Raw genomic sequence first — 25,807 nt, 5'->3', positions numbered from 1 at the left:
CATAAAATCTTTCCTCAAATTGCATCATTCTGATGTGTCATTTCTGTAACAATATGAAAAATGTGTTAATACAAGGAAAAAAGAAAGTCATGTAGATGTGGGACAGTAACGACTAGTGGTTCCATAGGCAGCATTATCCGAGTTTCATTTCAGCTTGCCAGCTGATCTGCAGAATTTCCCCGGTAAGGTAATATTAAGAAGCCCCAGGATAGAAATCAAGAAAGAATACTAAAATTTTGACATAGGCCAGTCCACCAGTATATTAGGTTGCTATTCACTGCGTAAGTGAGGATTAATTTCGCAGCCAGGATTTGTTGAGAACTGAGTTTGCTTTCCAGCTGGGACCCTTGGAAGGACTCACAGAGACCCTGGGGGAAAGTAGTGCAGCCATTGACAGCTGAGAACACTGAATGATGAAGGCAGAAAGTGACCCAGTCGGGGTCTCAGGGCAGCAGGTGGCAGGAGGGAGATTTGAATGCAGACAGTGTGAGGCAGAGTGCACTGTACTTATCCCGGGGTAGAATTATTTAATGCCGTCGGGCTTGCTCCTGCCCAGAGGGGCTGGGTAGGGCAGGAATTGCTCATGCATGAAATATTCTGCAAACCAAATGTGAGTGTACAAAATGATCAAGTATTACTGAAAGAAAAAGTGCCCCAGGACCTTGACCTTTTTAGTACCTAAGAAGGTACTTCTCCAAGGCCTGAAGCCTGACTAGAAGATGGAAGAAGGAAAGACTGAGAGCAGCCATGCAGAGCTCATCCTGGCAGGAAGACTGAGGTGTCTACCAGTGGGGTACTGAGGCGTTTACAAAACAGGCAGGGCCAGGCCAGTGAGTTTTGCTTCAAGACAAGGGGAGTGATCAAGAACATCCAGTGCTGCAGAGAGCTAAGCAATTCGGAGATTGGCAGATGTGCCGTGTGCAGGCCAGCGGTGTCTTTAGAAAGAGCTGCTTAGTGGAGTGACAGCTGGAAGGCGAAGAATAGAGGCAGTGAGTAATCCATGGGCGGTGAACACATGCACACAGGAGTGTGGGAAACTCCTTGGAGACTTCTGTCCATGAAAGACAGGAGACAACAGTAGGTTCAAGGGAGGGAAGTTGAGTAAAGTGATTTTTGCTGTGTGTGTGTGTGTGTGTGTGTGTGTGTGTCTGTGTGTGTTTTAGTGAGAAAGTCTTTTATATGGTTAAAAGTCAGTGGGCAGAGTGCAGTCAGAGCCGATCACAGAGCAGGGAAGGGGCAAGTGACTTTATTTAGACCCTAAGATGAACAGAGGGCAACAGTGAGGGTTTCTGGCTGAGCCGGAAGGACCAGTCCCTGAAAGGGACAGACAGTGTGGGGACAGTGCCTAAGCTGAGTGTCTGTGCGTGAAGCTCTAGACCTTGGTGTCAAGAGGATGGGGGAGGTTAAATTGGTGCCTGGAAAGGTGTCAGTGCTGTTGTGCTCTGACCCAAACTGGACAACTGCTAACGCAGTGTGCCGACTGAAACAATGCTCTATTTGTTTTCTTTATTTGAGAGTGGAGACGGGAAAGGGGTTGAAAGGAGAGAGAACATGCCGATCCTGTGGCTCATGCCTCAGCTGCCAGGAACACTTGGAACTGAGCCGAAACCCGGGAGGCAGGAAGTTAGTCTGGCTCCCTCACCCTGGGTGGTAGGAAGCCAGGAGCTGGAGCCCTTTGCTACCTGGCAAGTGGTTAGCAGCAGGAGGCGGGAATCTGGAGTGGAGGCCACACTTGACCCCAGGCACGCCTGCAGCAGTCACCCGTCCCTCCAGCTTTTGTTTATAAGGGAAACTGATGAAAGGACTGACAAGCAGGCTGAATTATCCCCAAGATCTGAAAATCAACTAAAATTCGTGTTTCAGGGAGAGGTGGCTACCATCTTCATTTTCATGGCTGCACTCTGATTCTCTCATTCTGATTCCCTATCTCGGCATTCTGTTAACATGCCTGTCAGAAGCGTGTCTGTGTGCTGCTTGTAAACACCCAGCTTATGCCTTATACATTGTTCTTATTTCTTAGATTGAACTATAGCTACTATTATTCCATGTAAGACTTAATTTTTCAGACAAATGCGCTGTTGGGAACAAGGTTCTATGCCACGAACCAGTTCATTATTTTCAGACTTTCATAGTATATATACTCTGAAATAAAAGTTTGCCTTAGAATATTGAAGAAACACTTCAAATATTGTGTTAACTTGGCATTAGAGACCGTCTTGATGGTTCAATTGTCTAATCCTCTGCCTGCAAGCGCTGGCATCCTGTATGGGCTCTGGTTTAGGTCTTGCACTTCCCATCCAGCTCCCTGCTTGTGGCCTGGGAAAGCAGTTGAGGACGGCCCAAAGCCCTGGGACCCTGCACCCGCATGGGAGACCCAGGAGAAGCTCCTGGCTTCACAGCAGCTCAGCTCCAGCCGTTGCAGCCATTTGGGGAGTGAACCAGTGGGTGGAAGATCTTTCTGTCTCTCCTTCTTTCTGTAAATCTCTTTCCAATAAATATGAAAAAATCTTAAAACCCCACAAAACTTGCCATTAAAATACAATGTTCAATTTATGTGTGAGAAAAAAAAGAGATTGACTTTTCCTCAACCTCACTACAGTTATCATATAGGGAAGGACTGAAAGTCAAGAATGAAGCAGAAACGATGACGGAAAGCTTACAGGATGTTCTGAAGGTATTTGGGGAAAAGGAAGTGCAGTCATGAGCTTTTTTACCCCGAGATGGCAACTGAAAGGTACACGGTGTTTAGGAATCATCTCATTGTACTTACCTCCCTGCCCCCACAGCCTCGATTAGAAGAAGAGAAAGGCAACAATTGAAACATGCTTTTCTGTTCCAGACTGAAACCCAGCTCCCAGCAGCGTCAGGGTCAGAGGCCAACTCCTGCACCCTGTCCCTGTGCTGCGCTTGGTGTGGACTCTCTGGTCCCTGCCTGGCCCTGCCTTCCTTTCTCCAGGTTCTACCCTTTCTGCACTGTCTGAATACATTCAGTGGGGTAACTGGGACAGCAGAGCCTGTGGGACCCTGCTGAGAAGTGGCCGTGGCAAGAGGAGGCGGAGGGCCTCTCACCCAGAGCGCACTCCTGCCCCCATGAACCCTGGTATATGGAGGACATCTGTGCTTAGTTGGCCAGTTATCCTAGATCAAAGCAGTGCTCCTTAACCGTATCTCTCACCAGTGGTGCTTTATGACAGGAGTTGTATATCAAACCTGATAACTGCAACCAATGTCTGAGCTGAACTATGTTTGAAGTGTTGCTTTGCTGAATGTATTTAAACTAGTACCCTGGAAATAAACTTTGTCAATTGCCTAAGAAACTACTGTCCCTCGCCCCCATTTCTTCAGGTCGCATCTCCTTCCCAGGAACCCGCAAGCTAAACTTGCACTGCACCAGGTCCCTTGATGTTCCTTGGACATACTGATGTCTGTGTGCCTCAGGGTCTTCCATGACTGCAGGAAGGGACAGGAGTAATATACATTGTCTACTAGGGATGCTAGCCAAGTAGCACAGAGCAGGTGGCTTCAGCAACAGATATCTGTTTCCTCTCTGTTCTCCAGGCTACAAGTCCAAGGTCCTAGTGTCGGCAGGCTTGGTTCGTTCTGAGGGCGGTGAGGGAGTGACCTGCTCTGGGCTGTTTCCTTTGCCTTGGAGCTGCTTGTCTTCTTCCTGTAGCTGTACAGTGTCTTCCCTTTGTATGAGTGTGTACAAATTCTATATTCTTTTTCTCTTTAAGAATATTTGATTTTTATTTATTTGAAAGGCAGTTTCCAGTTTTTTAGTACATGAGGAAGATGAGGAGGCAAATTAAACTGAGAGTGCATGTGAGCGCCCCCCAGTGGGCCGTGTTTTATCCCTGCCTCTACCTTTTGCTGTTTTTCTTTTCTTTCAGTATACCTGGGATACAAACGAAGAGTATCTCTTCCGAGCGATGGTGGCTTTCTCCATGAGAAAAGTTCCGAACAGAGAAACAACAGAGTAAGCAAACAATTACAAAGGTTACCTGATTACTTGCACTATCACTGAAATGATATACTATTTCAAAATGTGATCTTGAAAACTTCAACCTAATTTTTTGAAGGTATACCCATATTATAAAAATTATTTATTTATTTGAGAGGGAAAGAGAGAAACAGGGATTGCATCTCAAAGTGTCCACAGTGGCTGATGTTGGCTGCGCCCAAAGTCCAAAGCATATTGGAATCCAGACCATCCACCTGGGTGGCAGGAATCCAAGCTGGAGCCAGGGGCTGGAATTGAACGTAGGCCCCTCTGTGTAGTATGTGTCCATTTTAAATGCTGAGGTGACCACTCACCCTAAAAACCCATATTTTAATTGACTTGTTTAAAGAACATTTGTTATCTTCCTGAGCTTATAGGTTATATCATGTTCTAACACGACTCTGTCCGGTAGACACTATGGAGATAAATATTGCCCCAAATTGCTATTAGACATGTTCAGCTTTCTTTTGAAAAAAGGTTTATTTTTGTTTATTTCAAAGACAGAGTTCCAAAGAGGGAAAAGAGAGAGAGAGAAAGAGAGAGATAGAGAAGGAAAGATCTTCCAACTGCTGGTTCACTCCTCAAATGGCCACATTGACTAGGGCTGGGCCAGGCCAAAGCCAGCAGCCAAGAGCCAGGAGCTTCATCTGGGTCTCACATGTGGAGCCCAAGCACTTGGACCATCTTCCACTGCTTTCCCAGATGGATTAACAGTTAGCAGGGAGCTAGGTTGGAAGTAAAGCAGCCGGGCCTTGAACTGGTGACGGTATGTGGTGCCAGTAGTGGCTCGCTGGTTACACCACAACGCTCCACATCTTTTTTTTTTTTATGATGATGATGTTTACATAGTTGATCATGGTGGGAAGGGTTGAGGATAAGGGGAAAGTGGGTCCAAATTTTCTGTTTCTTCTTCCTATATCTGGGAGTGTGTGTGGGGGGGAACAGAAGGGGAGAAACCACGCCCAGCTGGGGAACAGCCACCCGATGTCATCCCAGGGTCCACGCTGTTGAGCATGTTCTGAGGGTTCTGCTCAAGAGGTTTAGGTAGTTCTGAGATGCTGTTGATATCGCCATTCCAAGGATGAGGAAATCCTTCAAAGGCCAATTGGCTGACACAGTCTACCTCAGAACCTCCATTCGCCCGGAAATTTGCTGTTAAGCTTTGTTGGGATAAGTTGATCAATTTATTCTGCCATCCTTCCTCTGCAAACCAATGGGCACTGCAGCCCGGCTCAGCTCTCTCCACACACTCAACCTTCACATACACTGGGAGGAGCTAGAGCCCAGTCAGAGCGACGCCCAGTGACCCTCTCTGGACCTCTCCCCCAGCCCTTGTTCCTGTGCCTGCCAGCATGTGCAGTGGACTGGTCTGGTCTGTTCCATATCCCATTCTGATCTCGTATACATCATTGGGCAATGAAGCCTAGTTCAACCCAACCAACTCCACCCTCTAGTTCACTCATGCCAGCGTGTTCCACCGCCTGTCCAGCCAGGCCTGTTCCCAGTCCTGGTTCTCATGCTCACCAGTGGGAGTTGCAGCCCATCATAGAGGTGCTCACAGCTTCCCCATTGGACCCATTCGTTGACCTGGATCTTGCATTCTTCAGGTGGTTTTGCAGTCTAGCTCAACAAGACTTGCCCCCAATCCTAGTACTTGCCAGCTGATGCTGTGGTAAAGCCCAATCAGTCTGCCCTTACTCTGGCTCATGCCTGCACCAGTGGAAACAATATGTCAGCCCAGTGTGGCTCTTCCGCTAACCCAGTTCACACATAGGCCAACGGGTGTTGCTGCCCTGCCCAGATTGATTTGTTCCCAGTCCCAGCTCTCATGCTTAACAGCAAGAGCAGTGGCCCAGCAGGGGAGTCCCCACTGCTACCCTACCAGGCTCCCTCCACCCCTCGAGTCTCCCTTGTGCTGATTTGGTGCTACGGCCCAGTCTGGCATGGCCCATCTCACCTCAGCATTTGCTGGTGGGTGCTGTAGCCTGGCCTGGCCCAGCCTGCCCCTTGTTGCAGCTCACACTGGTGGGTGCTGCCACCCAATCTGACACAGTCAGCCCCCAGTCCCAGCCCTAATGTGAATGGTTGGGACTGTGGCCTGACCTGGCCCGTTCTGCAACCTATCCTTGTTCTCAGATCTGCCCGTGGGTGTTATGAACTGGCCCAGCCTGGCTCTCCCCTAAACCTGAGCCACACATATGCCGATGGGTACTGTAACCTGGCCTGGTATGGGCTGCTCCCAGCCTTGACCACCCCACATATTAAACTTTCTGTATTTCTATTGTATGTTCAAATTTTTTTTTTGCACACATGGTAGATACTAATATACTGTCAGTTTTTTAGAATAAACTTATATATGTATTGGTTTTTTCTCACTATTTGTATACATCACAGCACTTTATCTTTTCAGAAGCAGTCACTACAACCTTTAATCATCTCTCTCTCTCTCTCTCTCTCTCTCTCTCTCTCTCTCTCTCTTTCTCCCAGAGAGGAATCTTGAGAAGTGAAATGACTTAATAGTGAGCTAGAAGGAAAACCTGGATCTGGATTTCTGCTCTTTGGGGCTGAGCTTGTCTTTGACATCAGGCATTGTTCAGTGCTACTTCTTGGTTAACCGCAGTACCTGGCCCACACGGGCCAGCAGGCATTTGTAAATCTGACATTGCTTTTCTCTGTCAACAAGTGTTGTGGTCAAGCTGTGCCATGTCACCTGGGGGGCATTTCATTATTTTGCATATTACTACAGCATGTGTGATGTCTATCTTGGTTTAGCTTTACTTGACACATTCTGATTGAACTGATTTCATTTCAGGATTTTTTAAGTTAGGAAGAAACTTTGCCTACCTATTATAATGATATTCTCTAAGCTAGCCTTTTATTTTTGTCTCCTATTTGTTCTTTTTGCTTGTTTGCTTGAATTCCATATTGGCTGAGAGTCTAGTGGAGAGAACTGCTATTAATGGTCTCCCTGAAACCTACAATATCTAATGTATAGGCTGTGCATAGACAGAATGGGATTTGAGGAGGAAAATAAGCATACAGTATATGTATTTAATCTGCATACTCATATTTATTTCAAAATAATCTATCCAGGTGACTCAAAAATTAAAATAAAATAAAACACAAATTTTGTTCTAAGTGAATTCTACATTTTTAGATTTTATTAATAATTATTTTTTTAGTTATTTATGCAAGAAGCCCCACAGAAAGGGACAGGTTTCACTCCCTAAGTGTGCTCGGCTCTGGAACTGGGCCAGCTTGCAGCCACATCTTCCAGGTCAGAGGCCAGAACTCAACTACTTGAGCCATCATGGCCACTTCCTCACGTCTGTTACCAGGAAGCTGAAGTGAGGAGTCAGAACCAAGAGTGGAACTTAGCTACTTCAGGCTGGGACACAGGCATCTTAACTGTTGGTCTAGAATTGTAGAAACAACACATTTACTTTTATTTTTTACAACTACATGGCAGTATTGTGCAATTCTTTTCAGTATTTATAATTTTTTCTCAGTTCCATGATGCTATTACAAAAAAATTGAAAAGGAATTAAATAAAGGGGAAAAGCCAGTAACACATCCAAAAGGCTCGTGACAGTTTCCTGTAGCCCTTCTTGTAAGCAGGTTGTGTACATTGCTATGTTCCTGGCAAGATTAGTTCTTCAAAGTACCTGCTTTTCACCTGGTACATGACTATATTAAGTCAAATGTTTCCATTCTCAGGAAAAAAAAATTAAATGTGTCACCTTTCAGGCTTAAGTTTGAAAAATTCATCTTTGAGATACTTTCCTTTAGAACCCGAGGCATTGTAAGAGTGTGGGTATATCTGATCTAGCCCATTTGAAAGTTTTTTTTGCACATAATTGGGCACACAGGATATATAGGTGTGTTATTGTCAGTGCTAGTTGTAAAAACCAGAAAGCATGAAGCTTGAGCAGGGATCAGTGGGATGGGTGAGGCAGTCTTGGTTTGGCAGTGCTGCCCTCAGCGGGATGGATGCCAAGCAGGAAGTGAGTAAGATACCCCAGGGCCGAGCTGGGCTCCACGTGTTCCTGTGTGAGCAGGCTTCTATGGCAAATGCAAGGTGGTATAGGCCAAATTGTAAATTTTCTGACTGGTGAGGCTCTTCTAGTGCCACTGTGGGTAGACCAGGTTCTGGAGGGTGGCAAATGTTCCTTTCTAGAATGGCTTCAGGGAACCCAGTCTTGCACCTTGGCTGTTTACTTTTTGTCCTCCCGCCTCTGTCAATGTTTATACATAAATGTTGCAAAAGACTGAAGATAATAGAAAATGCAAAGAGTCAAACAAAACTCATGAATTTAAAAATATATTCTAGCAATGAACATAATGATTCACATCTCCTTTTCATCCTTTGCCCCCAGTCTTACTACAGTATCACCTGTATTTACAGTATTGTCTGGGGATGCCTCTTGGTGGTGGGAAGCCTATTGTTAGCATCTGTTCCTTTAAGACCTTTGCTTGGCTATGGAAGGGGATATGATTTCCGAAGACAGGTCCTGGCTGTGTCCTCACAGGGCTTGCCGGTGGGCTCATCTGGTCCAGACACCGTCAGCCCAGGCAGGCAGTGGAGAAGCCAGGGATCCCTAAGAGGGACACAGGCAGAGGGGGTGGCCTGCGGAGTCAGCAGTGGCATCTCCACTCCCCTCCTCACAGGACGTGGGCAGGGAAGGCTTCCTGTGCACACAGCTGGGGCATGCAGTCGGGCTGTTGGCACAAAGGCCCTGCTCCAATTAGCTGGTGCCCACACCATGCCAGTGACTGCATGTTCCATGTTCTGCTTGTCATTTCCCTGCTGACCTCAAGTCAGGCAGAGAAGTGCTCCAAGAGGGTGGAGCTGTCTATGAAGAGTGAGGACCACCATTGCCCCCAGGTGATGCTCCCAGCTGGCAGACATTGTCAGGGCTCCCTCAAGCAGCCACAAGACCCTCAGCAGCTGGGGCTGTGGGGGTGTGCTGGTGTCCCATACGCGTGCCGTGGGAAAGAGGTAGTGCCCACCTCTGAGCTAGAGGAGTGTTAAGGAGGCTGGTGGCTTGAGTCACCCGTGCATGGGTGGCAGAGGGCAGCTTTCTGAGCAGAATGTGGAGGGTGCAGACGGGCACATGGGGAGTCCCTGCTGCTGGGCCCAGAAGCAAGTGCAGGTCAAGGTGAGGAAAGGTGGCAGAGCCAGCAGAAGGTGGCCGCTGGAGGCAGAGTCACCCCGGGCACGCAGCAGCTTCACCAGCGTGCACCACCCATGTCGGGGGAGAGACAGTGTGGGGGTTCCCAGAGGGGGTTCCCCGGGCCGCACGAAGCACTCTGAAGAGAGGGCATGTGGGCACGTGCCACAACAGTGCCACTGACTTTGAGAGGGAGACACAAAGGGCCCTGGTGACAGACTGAAGCTGGGCCTTTTCTTCTCTGTCCCGGCTCCCTTTCCCACACCTGGGTGAGTGAGGAGGGGGTAGGGGATGGGCACTGCCTTCAGGAGGGGGCAGAGCAGATGCGAAAGGGCCCTGCTTCAAAACTGGGGCTGATGGAACAGCCCCCTTCCTTTGCTATGATATGGCAGGGCAGATTTAGGTCTCAGACATTGAAAGTCTGTTCTGTCCAGGTGCCAAGATTGATATGATGGGTAAAACTAATTGCTTAGGGGAACTAAGTGGCACCTGGTACCAGAGCTACAGCCAAACCCAGCTCTTGTAGCCATTATGGATGTCACACTAAATGTGACAGCAAGACAACAGCCCTTCCAAGAAGCCATCACTTTGTAATCTCAGTATCAAATTGTTTCCTTGCTCTTGGGTTTTTCTTAGAAGCAGAATGGAAGACAGACTGAAAAAGGAAGCTGCGAGAAGGCTTTTGTTTCGTTAGGTCATGTTACTTGAGTTTTTCTCAAGACTTGGATTGAAGTTGGTAACCTGTTATTTTCTAGTGTTTAGATTTATGTCAAGTACAATAAGACAGTTTTACAGGAATTAAAATGTTGATAGCAGTTTCTAAGGGACAGCTTTAGCTGAAGTTCCAAGTTTAGTCCATTTTCCAGGAAAACTGGGATATATATGTAACTACTTTAAGCAAATGTTTCTTTTAAATAATTCCTCATTTTCCCCCCAAAGAAGTGGAAATAGAGCTCAGTCATGAATTTCTCCCTCTGCCCAGTTATTAAAGGATAAGTCTTGTGATCCTGAAAGGAACAACATGCTCTTGTACCCATGCTAAGGTAAGGTGATTAACAGTCTTGTGCTTGCAAAAACGGCAGCCCAGTTCCCATTTAGGCTTACTAATTTCCAGAAACAAGTGCCTGATTCTTACTACCCTTTGGAGACAGTTGGCCCTGAGTGGCTCTGTTGATAAATGGCAGTGGAACCAATTCTTAGAGAATTACCACTCGAGGAAAGTGGGAGAACGTTTTTATGTCTTTTTTAGTGATTTGCTTAAAGGAGTCACTTATGTATGTGTTAGTATATTTTCTTGACAAACATAGTCAGTATGATTGTGACATCAAATAATTCCATCAGACCTGGTGTGAAAGCATAAAAAATGTCTGATTTGCATTTATCTGTGCTAATATCATTTCAGGGTACCCATTCCATTAAAGTATGCTGGGGCCAACACTGGTACATTGGGTTAAGCTATCACCTGCAGTGCCAGCATCCCATATTGGTGCCAGTTTGAGTCTCAGTTATTCCACTTCTGATCCAACTCCCTGCTAATGTGCCTGGGAAAGCAGATCCACCTGCTTTGGCCCCTCCCCCCCCTTGGGAGACCCAGGGAAGCTCCTTTCTCCTGGATTCAGCCTGGCTGAGCCCTGGTTATTACTATCATTTGAGTAGTGAACCAGCAGATGAAAGACTGACTTTTCTCTCTCTCCCTTCTTCTCTTCCTCCCCATACCCCTCTCTCTATTTGTAACTCTGCCTTTCAAATAAATAAATCTTAAAAGGGACATGGACATAGCTCTCAGGAAGGATTTCTTGGCTGCCAGCTCTCCATTCTGTGCAGATGCTGGAGGACATGCAGCGTGGCCACAGCTGAGAGAAGGCCTGTGCAGAAGTCAGCTAGTTGGACGTAATCTGTCATTGGAAGGGATATACACCCTCTGCTTCACCAGTAAGTTGCCCACGGAACTCGGTGTAGTCCTTCTTCATGTTATTTCCCCCTTGGCACCTTTTCTCCTCATATTCACACTTCCTCTTGGCTGTCTCCATCAACAGTATATTCAATATTCTTTATCAAGAGAGCTCTCCGTGTTAGTACGTTGTCTCAATCTTTGTTGCTGGGTAAACAGTTTGAGGGAAATAATCCCCTTCCTTCCCTCTGTACCTTTCCTGTTTTTGCAGGCCTGGCCTAAATAACTCAGTCTGTCCTCACTGGACAGTGCCACAAACAGTGAGGGCTCCGCTTGGTTTACTCCACCCATTTCCCAGCCGCGTGCTGAATCCCCACATAGAGCATTCTCAGGAGCACAGGGCCTCACAGCACAGAAGACCAGCACCTTGCCCTCAGGCTCAGGGCCCTGAGAAAGCTGCTGCAGTGCAGGTGGGCAAAGTATGCCAGCAGTCTCCCTGGGACCCTGCAGCTGCTGGCATGGCAAGAGCTGTTCTTTGCTTAGAGATCATGAAGTTTGAAGCAGAACTGGGATCAGAGACCCGCTTGATAAACACTTTAGGCAAGACACATGAAATGTAGAAATCCTTTGCCCTCCCCATGTTTTGGGTATTCTTAGACTGGGCATGGAACTGTGTGCTCATGCTGGCATCTTGAACGCTGCTGGAGTCTTTGTTGGTTTGCAATGTGCTAATGGCCTCAAGACATTGGTGTTAGTCCTCAATGGTCCGAGGATAACTAAATGGCTCCTGGTACTATGGGAGGGTTCATGGAATCTAAATGGACTTGCAGTAGGAACTCTTCCTAACCATCCCATCACTAACCATATTAGCTAGCAAGCTTGGCTCTCGGCAAATATTGATGAGACAGTGAAGTGTGCTTATCATCCTGGCACTGAAACGAAAAGGTTGCCGATTGACATGCAATGGACTCAACAAAACAGTGCCCTCACTCACCCATTGCTTCCTCTTCTTCTGCTTTAGTCCAGTGGGAGGATACTGCCTTGGCCGTTACAGCACACAGTGGCCCTCATATCTTCCTATTGCCTGAGTTGTGCTGTTGCTGAGCCTCAGTCTTATACTGCTGGGGGGAACTAGGTCACCAGCTAGTCTCCCCAAGCATCGCCAAGACAAGCAGGTAGCCGCAGCCCATGAATGCATATGGCATCTTCATATGCATCCCTTGCTTGAGCTCTGTCTTCAGGGCAGAGGTATGCTCTCTCTTGGCCTCTCTCACACACCCTCGCCATTTCTAGTTCAAAGATCTGGATGTCTCTACAATTATATTTCTAGCATTGACATTCATCAGCACTAGGAAACGGTGCCTCTCATGACACTAGTATAGTGGGAGAAATCTTTATAAATATTTGGTACACTTTGAATATATAACAACTATTTTTTTAATTTGAGATTATTATTAAAACCATCCTTATGTTGATGAGTAGCAATATCTTGCCTATGAATACAGGTCTTTTACATTTTGAAATTTGTATTAGTTAAGCTAGTAAGAACTCTTTGTTACAATAGTCTCTATTTTATATTATAATTTTGTATACCTAATTAATATTTAAAATAATTCCTCTGCTGTGTGTAGCATCCTTGCAGTGCTTTTGTCTATCTAAACTTCCTTCAAATGAAACACACACACACACTTTCTATTGATATCTTTTTTTGTTTGCTCTGGAGTGTGCTTGTCCTTAGTGTGATCCCACTCTGCTTCAGTTTTTCTATTGTCCTTTGGTTTCTGTTTGTTTTTACTTTGACTCTTTTGAAGAGATTTACAAATGTTTTAGTTGAGTATGATATTGATCACACCTGAGGAGCATATGGGACTGGGGCATGTGTGGGAGTTCTGTCTATGAATGGAAAGTTCTATGACATTTGGAGAGTGAGGATGAGAGGCAACAGATGTTGTGCAAGGCTTGGGACATCCCGCTGTAACATCCCACCAAAAATGCCAACAACACCCCTCATTGATACACTGTGAGCCAAAGCCATTCCTAGTAACTCACACATGGCAGAAGGTTGGCTTGAGTCATTTGGCACATAATGAAGTTTGAAATAATAATTTGTTTTTCAGAGTTATAATCCTGTTTTTTTCTAGCAATAAAGACCTCCATTGAAAATGTGGAGTTTACTATTTTCAGCAATCATTTTAATCTTCTGAATATGTTTCTTTCTTTTGTAAAAAAAAAAAAAAGACTTATTTATTTGAAAGGCAGAGTCAAAGAGGAAGGGAGGGAGGGAGGGAGGGAGAGAGAGAAAGTGAGAGAGAGAATGAGATATCTTCCATCTGCTGGTTCTTTCCCCAGATGGTTCCAGCCGGGGCTGGGCCGAGCCAAAGAAGTCAGGAACTGATCTCACGTGGGTGACAGGGGCCATCTTTGCTGCACTTGGGCCATCTTTGCTGCTTGTCTGAGGCCAGTAGCAGGGAACTCGTTCACAAGTGGAGCGGCTGGGAAATGAACCAGTACATGTCGTGTGCCTGCCTACCAACCACACCACAAGATCAGCTCCTAGTTAATGTTTAAATTTTGGATAATTTGAAGTTTACAAATAGTACTTTATTTTACCAGCACCACGCTCTAACCAACTGAGCTAACCGGCCACGCTTCAAATAGTACTTTATCTAAAAAAAACATTTGCATTCCCTATTATTAGTACAAATATATATCAGAAATTTCTCAGGATACAGCGTGATAGCTGAATTCTCGCCAAATTCCATATGGACACTGGTTCATATCCCAGCTGCTCCACTTCCCATCCAGCTCCCTGCTTGTGGCCTGGGAAAGCAGTCGAGGATGGCCCAAAGTCTTGGGACCCTGCACCCACGTGGGAGACCCAGAAGAGGCTCCTGGCTCCTGGCTTTGGATCAACTCAGCTCTGGCCGCAGTGGCCAGTTGGGGAGTGGGCCAGCAGATGGAAGATCTTCCTCTCTGTTCATCTCTCCTTCCTCTTTGTATATCTCCCCTTCCTATCTGTACATCTGCTTTTCCAATAAAAATGCATATAAATATTTTTAAAAGAAATTACTCAAACCTCAGGACATTCTACAAGATTGGTAGAAATAGATTTTGCCAATCAGGTGCTATATCATTTTTATTCACCTTTATCTTTTTTAATTAAATTTATTCATTAATTACATTGTGTTGTAATTTCATAAGAACTGGGATTCTCCCCCCACTTCCCCACACCCTCCCCCCATGGTGGGTTCCTCCACCTTGTCGCGTAACCATAGTTCAAGTTCAGTTGAGATTCCCTCTTAGCAAGCATATGCCAAGCATAGAGTCCAGCATCTTATAGTCCAGTCAAGTCCACCTACTTATTGGAGAGACCCTCTCTGGTCTGAGGGCAGAGCCAGCAGAGTATCATCCCAATCAAATAAAAGCACTAACATATTATCAGCAACAATTAACATCGGTATGGAATTAATTGACATAGTATTGAGCAGCCAACATGATAAAAATAAATGCGATTTCTTAACCACATTCTGTGACCACCCCATTCACATTTCCATTTTAGTTTATATACTACATATGACATAACATCCATAACATAACATGTTATACATAACATCATATCTTCTTAAATTAAGGCGAACATGTGGTATCTAACCCTTTGGGATTGGCTCATTTCCCTTAGCATTATTATCTTTGGAAATGGGTTGTGAAATGGCACTTTTGGGAGATGGTACCTGACTGTGAGTGCCAGTAGAGGTCACTGTGCTCCACTGTCAGTTTTGGTTCCCTATCCCAGGGATTATTTGATACTGCCTGGACTCATTGCTCACTGTTACAATGGAGGCCGCTACTGGCACCTAGAGGGTAGAACAGGAATGCTACTAAAATGATACAGTGCACAGGATAGTTCCCCACAGCATAGATTGATCTGGTTTTAAATATCAACAGTGCCAAGCTGGAAAAAGCAGATAGAGAGTCATGAACAGAAAGAATGTGTTATAGATGATATAGATATTTTTTAATAAAACAAGACCAAACATGTGCCCATAAAAACTGGCACCTGGGAGTAGCCCATCTTCTTGACAAGTCTGTGCATAGGGAGCAGGCACAAGTAGTTGGGTCGATATGGAAAAGCACGGATCCTGATATGGAAAGTCGCTTTAAGCTGGACTCAGGGTAAGGAGGTGGATCTGGAGGTGGCAGACCTGTCAACCTGGTGAGTCAGTGATTCATGGGACAGAGCAGGGGCTACTGGGCTGTGCCAGTGCATGTCAACAGGTAGTTGCAGGGCCCTGACTCTTTAAGAGCTCAAAGGGACACCAGCAGAGTTGGCATGCTCAGGAATAGATGGAACCCTTGGTGTGGGCTCATGTGTGCTAGCAGCTGCTCTGAGCTCTGCACTTTAGGTTCTATGACTGTGCCCTGGGCTGGCCTGGGTCATACAGGAGCCAGAGCAGCCTTTGGGGGAAAGTTGAAGGAAACTGGACAGCAGGCCATGGCCCTTCTCCTCTTGGCATATTCATTTGCTGGGAGATGATGCTCCTGTTTGCTGCCAGTGTAGGCACAGGCCCTCGGTGCTGAGCTCCTTATTTCTTTAAGTGTTCAATGTCTCAAACCAGAGCAGCCATGGACCTTCTCTTGCCTGTGTTGCCTGTGCTGAAAGCTCTCAGTGCTGCCTCCTTGGTGCAAGGATCTGGGCCATCCTGAATGAGCATATATTTATAGAGGTTCCTGGAATGGTCTGAAGGAGAGATCTGCAGGGTCACCAGACTACAGACCCCATGGGGTTCTGGCCTTGCACGGCTAGAATTTCATGCAACTTGGGTGTTTGCAGGCATGCTTCAGCCCTGTGAGGGCCTCCAGGGGACTGACAGCCTGCTGGGTAGGCATACCCAAGCCTTGGGCCTTGGCCTTCCAAATCTGGGCATAGTGTAAAGCAGGTGGTATGTTGCAGGGGGAGGAGGGACAGTGGGAAGTGATTGGGTCAACCCAGTGCTTCTTCATGTGGAAAACTTTCTAGGTGTTCTGAGCTTGGTGGGAGTGAGTAGACCCGGGCAGCAAGGATGGCAGCATGGCCCTGGGTGTGCCCAGGTACCTGATCATGCATCTGTTCAGTTAGAGGTCCAGGAAGTCTGTGCAGTGGGTCACCTTGGAATGGCAGATTCAGTTTTTCAGCAGCAAAGCTCACAGGCCCGTAAGTTTGGGGGCATCATGCTTGCGGGACCTGCTATCCAACGGTACCCCCACAAGCCCTGTACCCATGCTTTGTGAACTTGGAGCAATCACCCTGCACAACAGCAGCTGTGGAGATGGGAGTACCCCATGGTATTAGGAGGACCCAGGAGGCTCCAGCCTCTGTCCTTTCTATTGTTGGTCCCACTGCATGACTGTCTGCAGGGGAGCTCTTGCTCATCTCTGTAGAAATACTTAAGCACTTTTTCCCTATTTAAAAAAATTATTGTCATTTTATGATACAGTTCCATAGGCCCTGGGTTTTCCCTTATTCCCTCTCCAAATTCCCCTCCCTCCTCTCCACTGATTTGCCCTGTATTACTACAATAGTATAGTTCTTCATAAACAGTCATATGTCCATCATTGCGGAAATGGTCAATGGCAGAGAGTCCAGAGTCCAGTATCCTATTTTTAATAGTTTCATTTGGAGTTCCTCTATGTTCTGGAAGTAGAGATACATATTGCATTGTATTCCTGCATCTGAATATGATAGTCTCTATTATACACTTACTCTACATCCCCTTAAATGAAAAGCAAAATCAACAACAGGAAGCAAAAGCAAAAACAAAATCAACAACAGGAAGAAAAATAGAAATTTGCAATGCCATAAAGTTAAATAACATGTTACTAAATGATTAAATGTGTCTTTGAAGAAATGGAAAAGGAAATCAAGAACTTTGTTAAAGAAAATTATGCTACTGTATAACCTATGAGTCAGTGAAGAATTTAATGAGAAAAAATGTTTTGAAAAAAATGAAAATAAAAACAAAAGCATCAAAATCCATGATATAATTTCCGCTGATCTTTGTTAGTGAGATATGTAGGCAACAGATAGATGGGTTTTGTTTTTTAAATATAGTTACTAAGCTATGATGTTTGATTGATGGATTTGAGCCATTTGCATTCAGGGTTAATATGAATAGGTGATAAGTTGGTTCTGTCATTTTAGCAATGGGTTGTTCATTGTTTAGTCTCCTGTTGTTATTTTACTGAGATGTTTTTCCCATTTGCCTTTGGTTTTGGTGGGTGCTATTTTCTCTGTGAAGAGAACATCTTTAAGTATCATTTGTAGGGCAGGTCGGGAAGAGGCATATTCTTTGAGCTTTTCTTTATTGTGGAAGAATTTTATTTCATTTTCAAAGACAAAGGAAAGCTTTGCTGGGTATGTTGTTCTAGACCAGCAATTTTTTCCTTTTAGAATCTGGAATATGTCGCTCCATTCTCTTCTGGCTTGTAGCGTTTCCTGTGAGAGATCTCCTGTGAGTTTAATTGGCATTCCTTTATATGTTAGTTGATTTTTTTCACGTGCACATCTAAGGATCTTTTCCTTGTATTTGACTGAAGAGCGCTTGATGATCATGTGTCTTGGTGAAGATTGCTTTTTGGTCAACCCTGTTGGGACTTCTGTGCCCCTCCTGTATTCTGTTTCTCAATCTTCTCCTGATCAGGGTAATTTTCCTTTATTATTTCATTAAATAGATTTTAAACTCAGCTTCTCTTTCTGCACCTTCTGGAGCTCCCTTAACTCTTATATTTGGCCTTTTAATAGTGTTTCTTTTTGGATTGATCCAGTTCTGCTTTTTGATTGTTTCCACACTGTGACAAGAAATATCTTCCAATTCTGAGATTCCTTCTTCTGCTTCATTCATTCTATTATGGAGACTTTCCACTGAAGTTTTAATTTGCTTTATTGTGTCCTTCATTCCCAATAATTCGGCTTGATTTTGTTTCAGTGTTGCTATTTCCTGTGTGACATATTCCTTAAATTCCTTGAACTCCTGTATGTTCTTCTCATTGTTGAGAAGAAGCTTTATAATAGGTGTTTTGAATTCTGTATCCCTTATTTTCTTGACGTCTTCCTCAGTTAACTCTGAGGTTGGCAAAAGGGTTTTGCTCCTTTGCAGGGGAGTTTTCAGTTATATTCATTGTGCTTCTGTCTCTTCTTTTGCCCTTGGTCACCGTACTTCTGGTTAGCAGATTCTCCCTAGAGAAAGTTTCTAAACTGTGTCACACACAGGTCTACAGTTCAACTTTACTGATTCCGTTTAGTACCCGGTTCTTTGTTTGCAGTCCAACTTGTGCCACTTGGGCCACTCCCTCCAGCAAGTTTCAGGTCTGGGCTCTTGTGTTAGGCTTCCACCACAGATTTCATAGCCCCAACTCCTGGCTCACCATTCTCTACCTGCTGTGATCCCATGCCGTGGCTACACTGTTGGCTGTACAATCTTTCTCCTATTTCCAGTTCGAACAGTTCCCAGGATTAGGGAGACAGCAGGTGTTCTAAATAACTAGGTTGTTGGTGGTGTTGATCTTGCCGGAACCTGCTGGTCGTTATGTCTGAGGGCCCCCTGGACCTGTTTTGACCCATAGGATGCCAAAGTCAGTATTATTTTCCCTGTGGGACCAGCGCAGTACACTGAGCAGGAAGTGAGTTTGCTCTGAGAGCAGCACATGTGCAGCTCACTATTGTCCCTACGTTCTCAAAGCCTTTGCCACACTGTACAAAATGGCACCTGATGTGCCACTGGTGGAGATCTGGATATGCTGGCTATTAGATCTGGGGGCTAACTGGACCTATTTTGGAACCTGTAACCCCACGTTGGTGCAATGCATTGAGCCAGAAATGAGATTGCTCCCAGCTTAGTGCATGCACACTCCTGTCCTGCAGCCTTTGCCTCCCTACACAAAATGGCAACCAATGAGCCTCTGGTGGGGGGGGGGGGTCTGGGCTAAGCAATCCCCCCTGTTCCCATACTACCTGTTTGGGATCTGATGCTACTCTCTCTGCTGCTGGTCAAATCAAACAAATAAGCATGAGTGGCAGTTCTTTGGCTGGGTTCACCTGCTGAGCTCCTGGTGAACTCTCCTTTCCACCTGGCTGCTGGTAGAGCTCCGACCATTGGTGGAGCTCAGATCACTACTTGTTGACTGCCACTGGGGTATGTGGTCACGGCAATATTGCACTGTTGTCTCTGCTGCTTTCCCGTGTCTGTCAGAACACAGGTGCCCCTCTGCCTTTGACCTGTTTTCTCTTATTTCCTGGAATGTGCCCTCTCTGCTTCAGCCTGGCTGATGATTCTGTGTTTAAACATGTCCTTACCCTAGTCCACCATCTTAATTCTCCCACTTGAGCACTCTTACAAGGAAAAATCAATCACTTTCTGTTCTCAGTATATGCAACATTTTGTAATTCTTCTAGGATGTATTGTAATGTCATTTTTTTTTTTTTTGGAATTTAGCCCTCTAGGAAATGACAGAAGCCATCCAAGATCTATAGTTTGATATCAGCAGTACTGATTTTATTTGGACTCTCCCTTGATTTTCAACCTTCATGCATCCATGCTTATATCATCTTTTTTTCCTGAACACTAATGCCAGACTTCTCTTTCTAATTCATACTAATAATCTTAGAATGAAGAGTTGTGGGGCCCGGTGGCGTGGCCTAGCAGCTAAAGTCCTCGCCTTGAAAGCCTCGGGATCCCATATGGGCGCCGGTTCTAATCCCGGCAGCTCCACTTCCCATCCAGCTCCCTGCTTGTGGCCTGGGAAAGCAGTTGAGGATGGCCCAATGCATTGGGCCCCTGCACCCGTGTGGGAGACCCGGAAGAGGTTCCCGGCTTCGGATCGGCGCGCACCGGCCCGTTGCGGCTCACTTGGGGAGTGAATCATGGGACGAAAGATCTTCCTCTCTGTCTCTCCTCCTCTGTGTATATCTGGCTGTAATAAAATGAATAAATCTTTAAAACAAAAAAGAATGAAGAGTTGTGACTTTGGAGATAAAGTGCCCAAGAGCTGCTGGGTAATCCATTATAGATTTTACACTTGGAGGTCTGTTCAAGGTGGTGTAAATAAACCTCTTCTTGAAAAATGCTTGCACAGAAGTACACACGAAGCACTTGTTGGGCTGGTTGCAATGGTTGCATTAGAGAGGAACACAAACAGAGAAACAGATCAAGTACCAAATCCAGAACGAGCAACAGACTGCATCCAACTCTGAGAAGTCAGAGACCGAATGGGCAGGACTCTGAAGGAACTTGGTGAGGAAACACTCATGGTCTGTGGTTCAGAGGGACCTGGGTGTGGGCATAGTGACTGTCAGCCACGAGGTGATACAAAGTGAGATCCTTAACAACTTGCACTGATCAGTTTATTTATTATTTTTTGGAGGATTCCTGATTAAGTAAAGAATGATTCCCAAGTACATGACTTTGGAACAATGAAAAGTTCCTGTGTAATTTTCTCTTTGCTAAGACTTTCATTCAGAATGGCAGACATGATTTTTAAACATAGCTAGAACACCTCTAAAGATGGGTATGGCACCAGTGTGAGTGATGTAATGTATTTTGGGATTATATTATTATAACGCATTTTTTCTTTTTATTGTCTACAGAATTTCCCATGTCTTGCTTTGCAATGTAACCCAGAGAGTGTCATTCTGGTTTGTGGTAACAGACCCTTCAAAAAATCACACCCTTCCTGCTGGTGAAATACAGTCGGCCATAAGGTAATAGCCCTACATGTGACTTCTGCTTGTCAGTCATACTGCTGGTTAATTCAGTTGTTTTTGTACATGCTGAAGACTTCTCTCTCTGCTCCCCATACTATTTATTAAGATGTGGGAGTTTTCATTTTGTTATTTTTTTCATCAAAGATTAATGTAGATTGGTGGTTTTATTCAGGAGCCAGTTTGATTTCAAGGAGTTATTGGCAATATCTGAACATATTGGGGGAACATTTACAGACATTTTTTGTTGTCATAACTGAGGATGGAGGTCTGTGTACTACCTACCACCAGCACTGAGTAGGCAGAAGTTAGCAATGCTGCTGGCCCAGTGTGGTAGCCTAGCAGCTAAAGTCCTCGCCTTGCACATGCCAGAATCCCATATGGGTGCCAGTTCATGTCTCAGCTGCCCCGCTTCCCATCCAGCTCCCTGCTTGTAGCCTGGGAAAGCATTCAAGGATGGCTCAAGGCCTTGGGACCCTGCATCTGTAGGAGAGACCAAGAGGAGGCTCCTGGCTCCTGGCTTTGTGTCAGCTCAGCTCTGGCCGTAGTGGCCAACTGGGAAGTGAATCAGTGGACAGAACTTCCTGTCTGTCTCTCCTCCTCTCTGTGTATTTTACTTTCCAACAAAATAAATAAATCTTAAAAATAAAGAAGTTAGCAATGCTGTAAAACATCCTACTGTGTAAAAGATGGTTTCCCATGACAAAGAATTATTTGACTCAACATGTAAAAACATTACTTTTAGACCTGGCACAATGGCTCAATGGCTAAATTGTTGCCTTGAAAGCACTGGGATCACATATGGGCTCCAGTTGGTGTCCTGCTTGCTCTACTTCCCATCCAGCTCCCTGCTTGTGGCCTGGGAGAGTAGTGGAGGATGGCCCAAAGCCTTGGGACCCTGCACTCACATGAGAAACCCAGAGGAAGCTCCTGGCCACTGCTCAGTTCAGCTCCCGCTGTTGTGGCTACTTGGGGAGTGAACCAGTGGACGAAAGACTGTCTATCCTTCTCTTTGTAAATATGATCTGCCTTTCCTTTTATTGGAAAGTCAGAGATAAAGAGAGGAGAGACAGAGGAAAATCTTCTGTCTGTTGATTCACTCCCCAAGCGGATGCAATGGCTGGAGATGCACCAATCCAAAGCCAGGAGCCAGGAGCCTCCTCCAGGTCTCCCACGCAGGTGCAGGGTCCCATGGCTTTGGGATGTCCTCAACTGCTTCCCCAGGCCACAAGCAGGAAAGTGTATGGGAAGCAGAGCCTCTGGGATTAGAACCGGCACCTGTATGGGATCCCACTGCGTGCGAGATGAGGACTTCAGCTGCTAGTCTACTGTGCCAAGCCCCTAAAAAAATAACTCTTTAAAAAAAGAAATTGCTTTCATATACTTAAAAAGTGAATAAAGTCAGATTTTAGCATGTCCCTAGTAAATGAGGGAATTAGTTAAGATAGAAAAAGCGTTTCAAAGGAGACTTCTAGGAACGACATATAGCAATGAGACATAAGAAAATGCACTCAGAAGATACATCAGTCTGGGCCCGGCGCCGTGGCCTAGCGGCTAAGGTCCTCACCTTGAACGCACCAGGATCCCATATGGGCGCCGGTTCTAATCCCGGCAGCTCCACTTCCCATCCAGCTCCCTGCTTGTGGCCTGGGAAAGCAGTTGAGGACGGCCCAAGGCCTTAGGACCCTGCACCCGTGTGGGAGACCCGGAAGAGGTTCCAGGTTCCCGGCTTCAGATCGGCACAGCACCAGCTTTTGCGGCTCACTTGGGGAGTGAATCATCGGACGGAAGATCTTCCTCTCTGTCTCTCCTCCTCTCTGTATATCTGACTTTGTAATAAAAATAAATAAATCTTTTAAAAAAAGATATATCTGTCTGTTAGGCAGGAGCCAGTCATATTTCAATAGACACAATTCATGTGATAGATTATGGACAAAAATCATTTCTATTATGTTGATCTTCTAGGACTTTGTTCAGATACAAGAAATGGAAATTGTCCCTAAAGTCCTTCCCCTCACTGTGATCTGAATAAACTTTCCAAAGTGAAATAAGTTCTTTACTTATGAGAAGCAGAAAGAAACAATTCATTTTATCTCAATTAATGAATAATTTGTATGTATCCAAGCTTCGAATAATGAATGTGTTTGATGTTGGACAAAGCTGTATTACAAAAATGAGTTCAGTAAATCCACTACTTCCTGAAAAAAAAAAGAAAAAGAAAAAGAAAAAACCAAGGCAAAGTAACTCCCCACGAAAAAATTACAGGTTCCTGAAATGTGCGTTATTCCCTTTATCAAGGACAGATACCTATTGAAAGAAATCATTTGCCCTCCGTCAAGTATTAACACGTAAGACAGCAGAATCAAATGCTGAAGGTTTTTGTGAACAATCATCTGTTTTTCTTGCGGCAACAAATACACTGAAGACCTATACCAATGGGAAATGCTCTAATGTGCTCCAAGAAGATGGAATTAAATTATTTCTGCACTTTTATTAATAAACATACTGTTAAGACCCACCATTTGTCCATGTTTTAAGCATACACTTTAGTAGCACAATGATGGACATGTGACTGTTTATGAAGGAATGTACTACTGCAAAAATATGAGGGAATTCAGCGAGGGGAGAGGACTTGGAGACGTGGGAGATGAAACCCCAGAGCCTGTGGATCTACATTATAAAATAATAAAAAGAACAACAACAATAATAAATACAATTTTAAAGAGGAAAATTAACGCAAGTATTAATTTAAAATTGATGTATTTATGATATTTTTGCTTATAACATTCAACATATTAATAATATGGTATTTTAGTAACAGTTGCTGTATTCAATATTACTTTAAAAATAAAATATTTTTGACATTAAAAAAATGGTACTTGGTTACCCTAAAATTTGCACAACTCTGTCTGGTTTACAAGGTAGGTTCTTAGTCATATGTGACATTTAATACTAACACCAAAGATTTGGAGTAATTATTATTGTCCCTAGTTTATAAATGAGGAAACAGGCTCAGTGAAATTAATGCTAGAATGACAAAGAGGGAGCACTTGGACCTAGGAGTACTACCAGCAGCTCCAGTGAGGTTTTTTCTCTCTGCTGGCGTTTTCACATCTGCACAATGAGACACCGAGGTGATCAGCCATTCGCAGGTGACTGTTGCAGTTAGTTTGTGAGGGCCTGACCTCATTCAGTGACCTTTTTGGCTGAAAGAAATTCCTAGTCACAGATGCCATTTTGGGGTTACAGTTAGTAGAGGAGGTTTAATCTGTCCCCGAGTTAGAACTTCCAATCAGCCTGAAAGGTGAATAAATTCTTACCCTAGAGGAAGAAAATAGCAAAGAGTTAAACAACCAGGAGGGCAGTAAGAGAACTCAGATATTTTGCAATGTCTCTGAGTTATAGCTTAGCATCAGGGCTCACTATTTTGTGGAAAGTTTTGTGTTCCTAGATTATCGGTATTAGGTTATAAAAGATGAGAACATTCCATAGTTTGATAAAAGACGACATGTAAATGATCCTTTGCTGTAGAGTAGATTATCCAGCTCCAGCTAGAGTTCTCTTTCACATGCACAGATAATCATGCCTCTGCTCTGATGGCCTGGTGCTGAGCTGAGGTTTTCAAGCCATTCCTCACAAACTCTAGGCCTGAACTGGCTAATACCGTGGCCAATGGCTTGGCAAGCATTGAGATGTGGCTTATCCAAAATGATGTGTCCTCTAACTGTAAAATGCACATCGGAATTCAAAAAGACTGAGTATAAGATAAAACATGAACCAACTCACATTTTATTATGTTTCTTTGGATATACTGTATGAAGAATACGTGATTAAAATTACTTACATTTGTTTCTCTTTTTTTAACTACAGCTACTAGGAAATCCTTTTAAAAATCATATCTCATGAGCACATATGTTAACAAATATTTATTTTTACTTATTTGATTATTAAAGGGATAGAGATAGAAAGAGATAGAGACCTAACATCTACCCATTTGCTTTCCAAATGCCCAGAACAGCTAGAGCAGGACCATGCCAAAGGCAAGGATCAGAATTTAATCCTGGTCTCCCATATAGGTGGTAGGGATCTGAGCTCTTCAGCCGTTACTTGCTGCCTTCCAGAATGCACATTAGGAGGAAGCTAGACTCTGAAGTGGAGCTTGGACTGAATCCCAGGCTCTCTATGTGAACTGGAACATTCCAGGTGGTGTGTTAGCCATTGCACCAAATGTCTACCTTGAGAAAATTCTAAAGAAGTCTTTCAAACCCAAATTATGTTTCTACTTACCGGGAATGCTCCAGAGCTAGATGAAGTCAATTTATCTAGTACAAATTTAATAAAGGCCAGAAAATATTTCCAAAGAATCTCTTTGCCTACTTTGCAAATTCTGCTTAGAAATGCACTAATCACTCTACCACCAATAATGTATATTTGTCCAGGAAAAGGAATATGTGTTTTTCTAAACTTTGGGGCTTCTAAATCACCATAACCTATATCATAAGGAACAATTTGTAGTAAACTAGACAAGCCATGCTTTTCAGGTCTCTGTGCCTGTGCTCACTACAGACTTCCATCTAAAGAACTCCAACTGTACCTCTAAAGACAGCTCAAAAATTGCCTCGACAGAAAGACAGCCTTGACTGCTCACCATAGTGTCCTTGGCCCTTCTGCCAGTTCCTGCTGCACCTGTACTTGCTTATCTCACAGGATGCACCGTGATTGTGGATGTTAATCTGCCACTTTCCCAAAATTGCGTTAGGAGTTTGGTCTTACTTTGTGTATCCAGCACTTAGAACAGAGCTGGATACTTCGAAAGCTTTTGGCAAATGATTGCTGAATCAATGAAAAAAAAGTAAATTGTTGGATTTGAAGCCAGTCCTGACTGATATTTTATTTTCTGCTCCAAGTTTTCTTTTGATGTTTGTCTCTTACTTTCTGCATGTCATTTTACTTTTTTCAGTGTGCTGAATATTTTGTGCGCCACCTTAGATACAGTTCCGTTGACCTCATCT

At 44.6% G+C, this 25,807-nt stretch overlaps 1 protein-coding gene across 2 annotated transcripts in view; it reads left to right on the top strand.

Moving 5' to 3' along the window:
* The window catches only part of CLTRN (collectrin, amino acid transport regulator), a 46,240-nt gene that overhangs the window by 7,316 nt on the left and 13,117 nt on the right, over positions 1 to 25,807 (top strand). For both annotated transcript variants that reach the window (XM_058659234.1, XM_004597491.4), the window contains exons 3-4: positions 3,891 to 3,976; positions 20,682 to 20,795. In XM_058659234.1, coding sequence (XP_058515217.1) covers positions 3,891 to 3,976; positions 20,682 to 20,795 — 200 coding nt within the window. The remainder of the gene's footprint in view (positions 1 to 3,890; positions 3,977 to 20,681; positions 20,796 to 25,807) is intronic.

Source organism: Ochotona princeps, chromosome X (assembly GCF_030435755.1).
Source record: "Ochotona princeps isolate mOchPri1 chromosome X, mOchPri1.hap1, whole genome shotgun sequence".
Lineage (NCBI taxonomy): Eukaryota > Metazoa > Chordata > Mammalia > Lagomorpha > Ochotonidae > Ochotona > Ochotona princeps.
The sequence above is the reverse complement of the archived record's forward strand: the minus strand, read 5'-3'. Positions and strand labels throughout refer to the sequence as shown.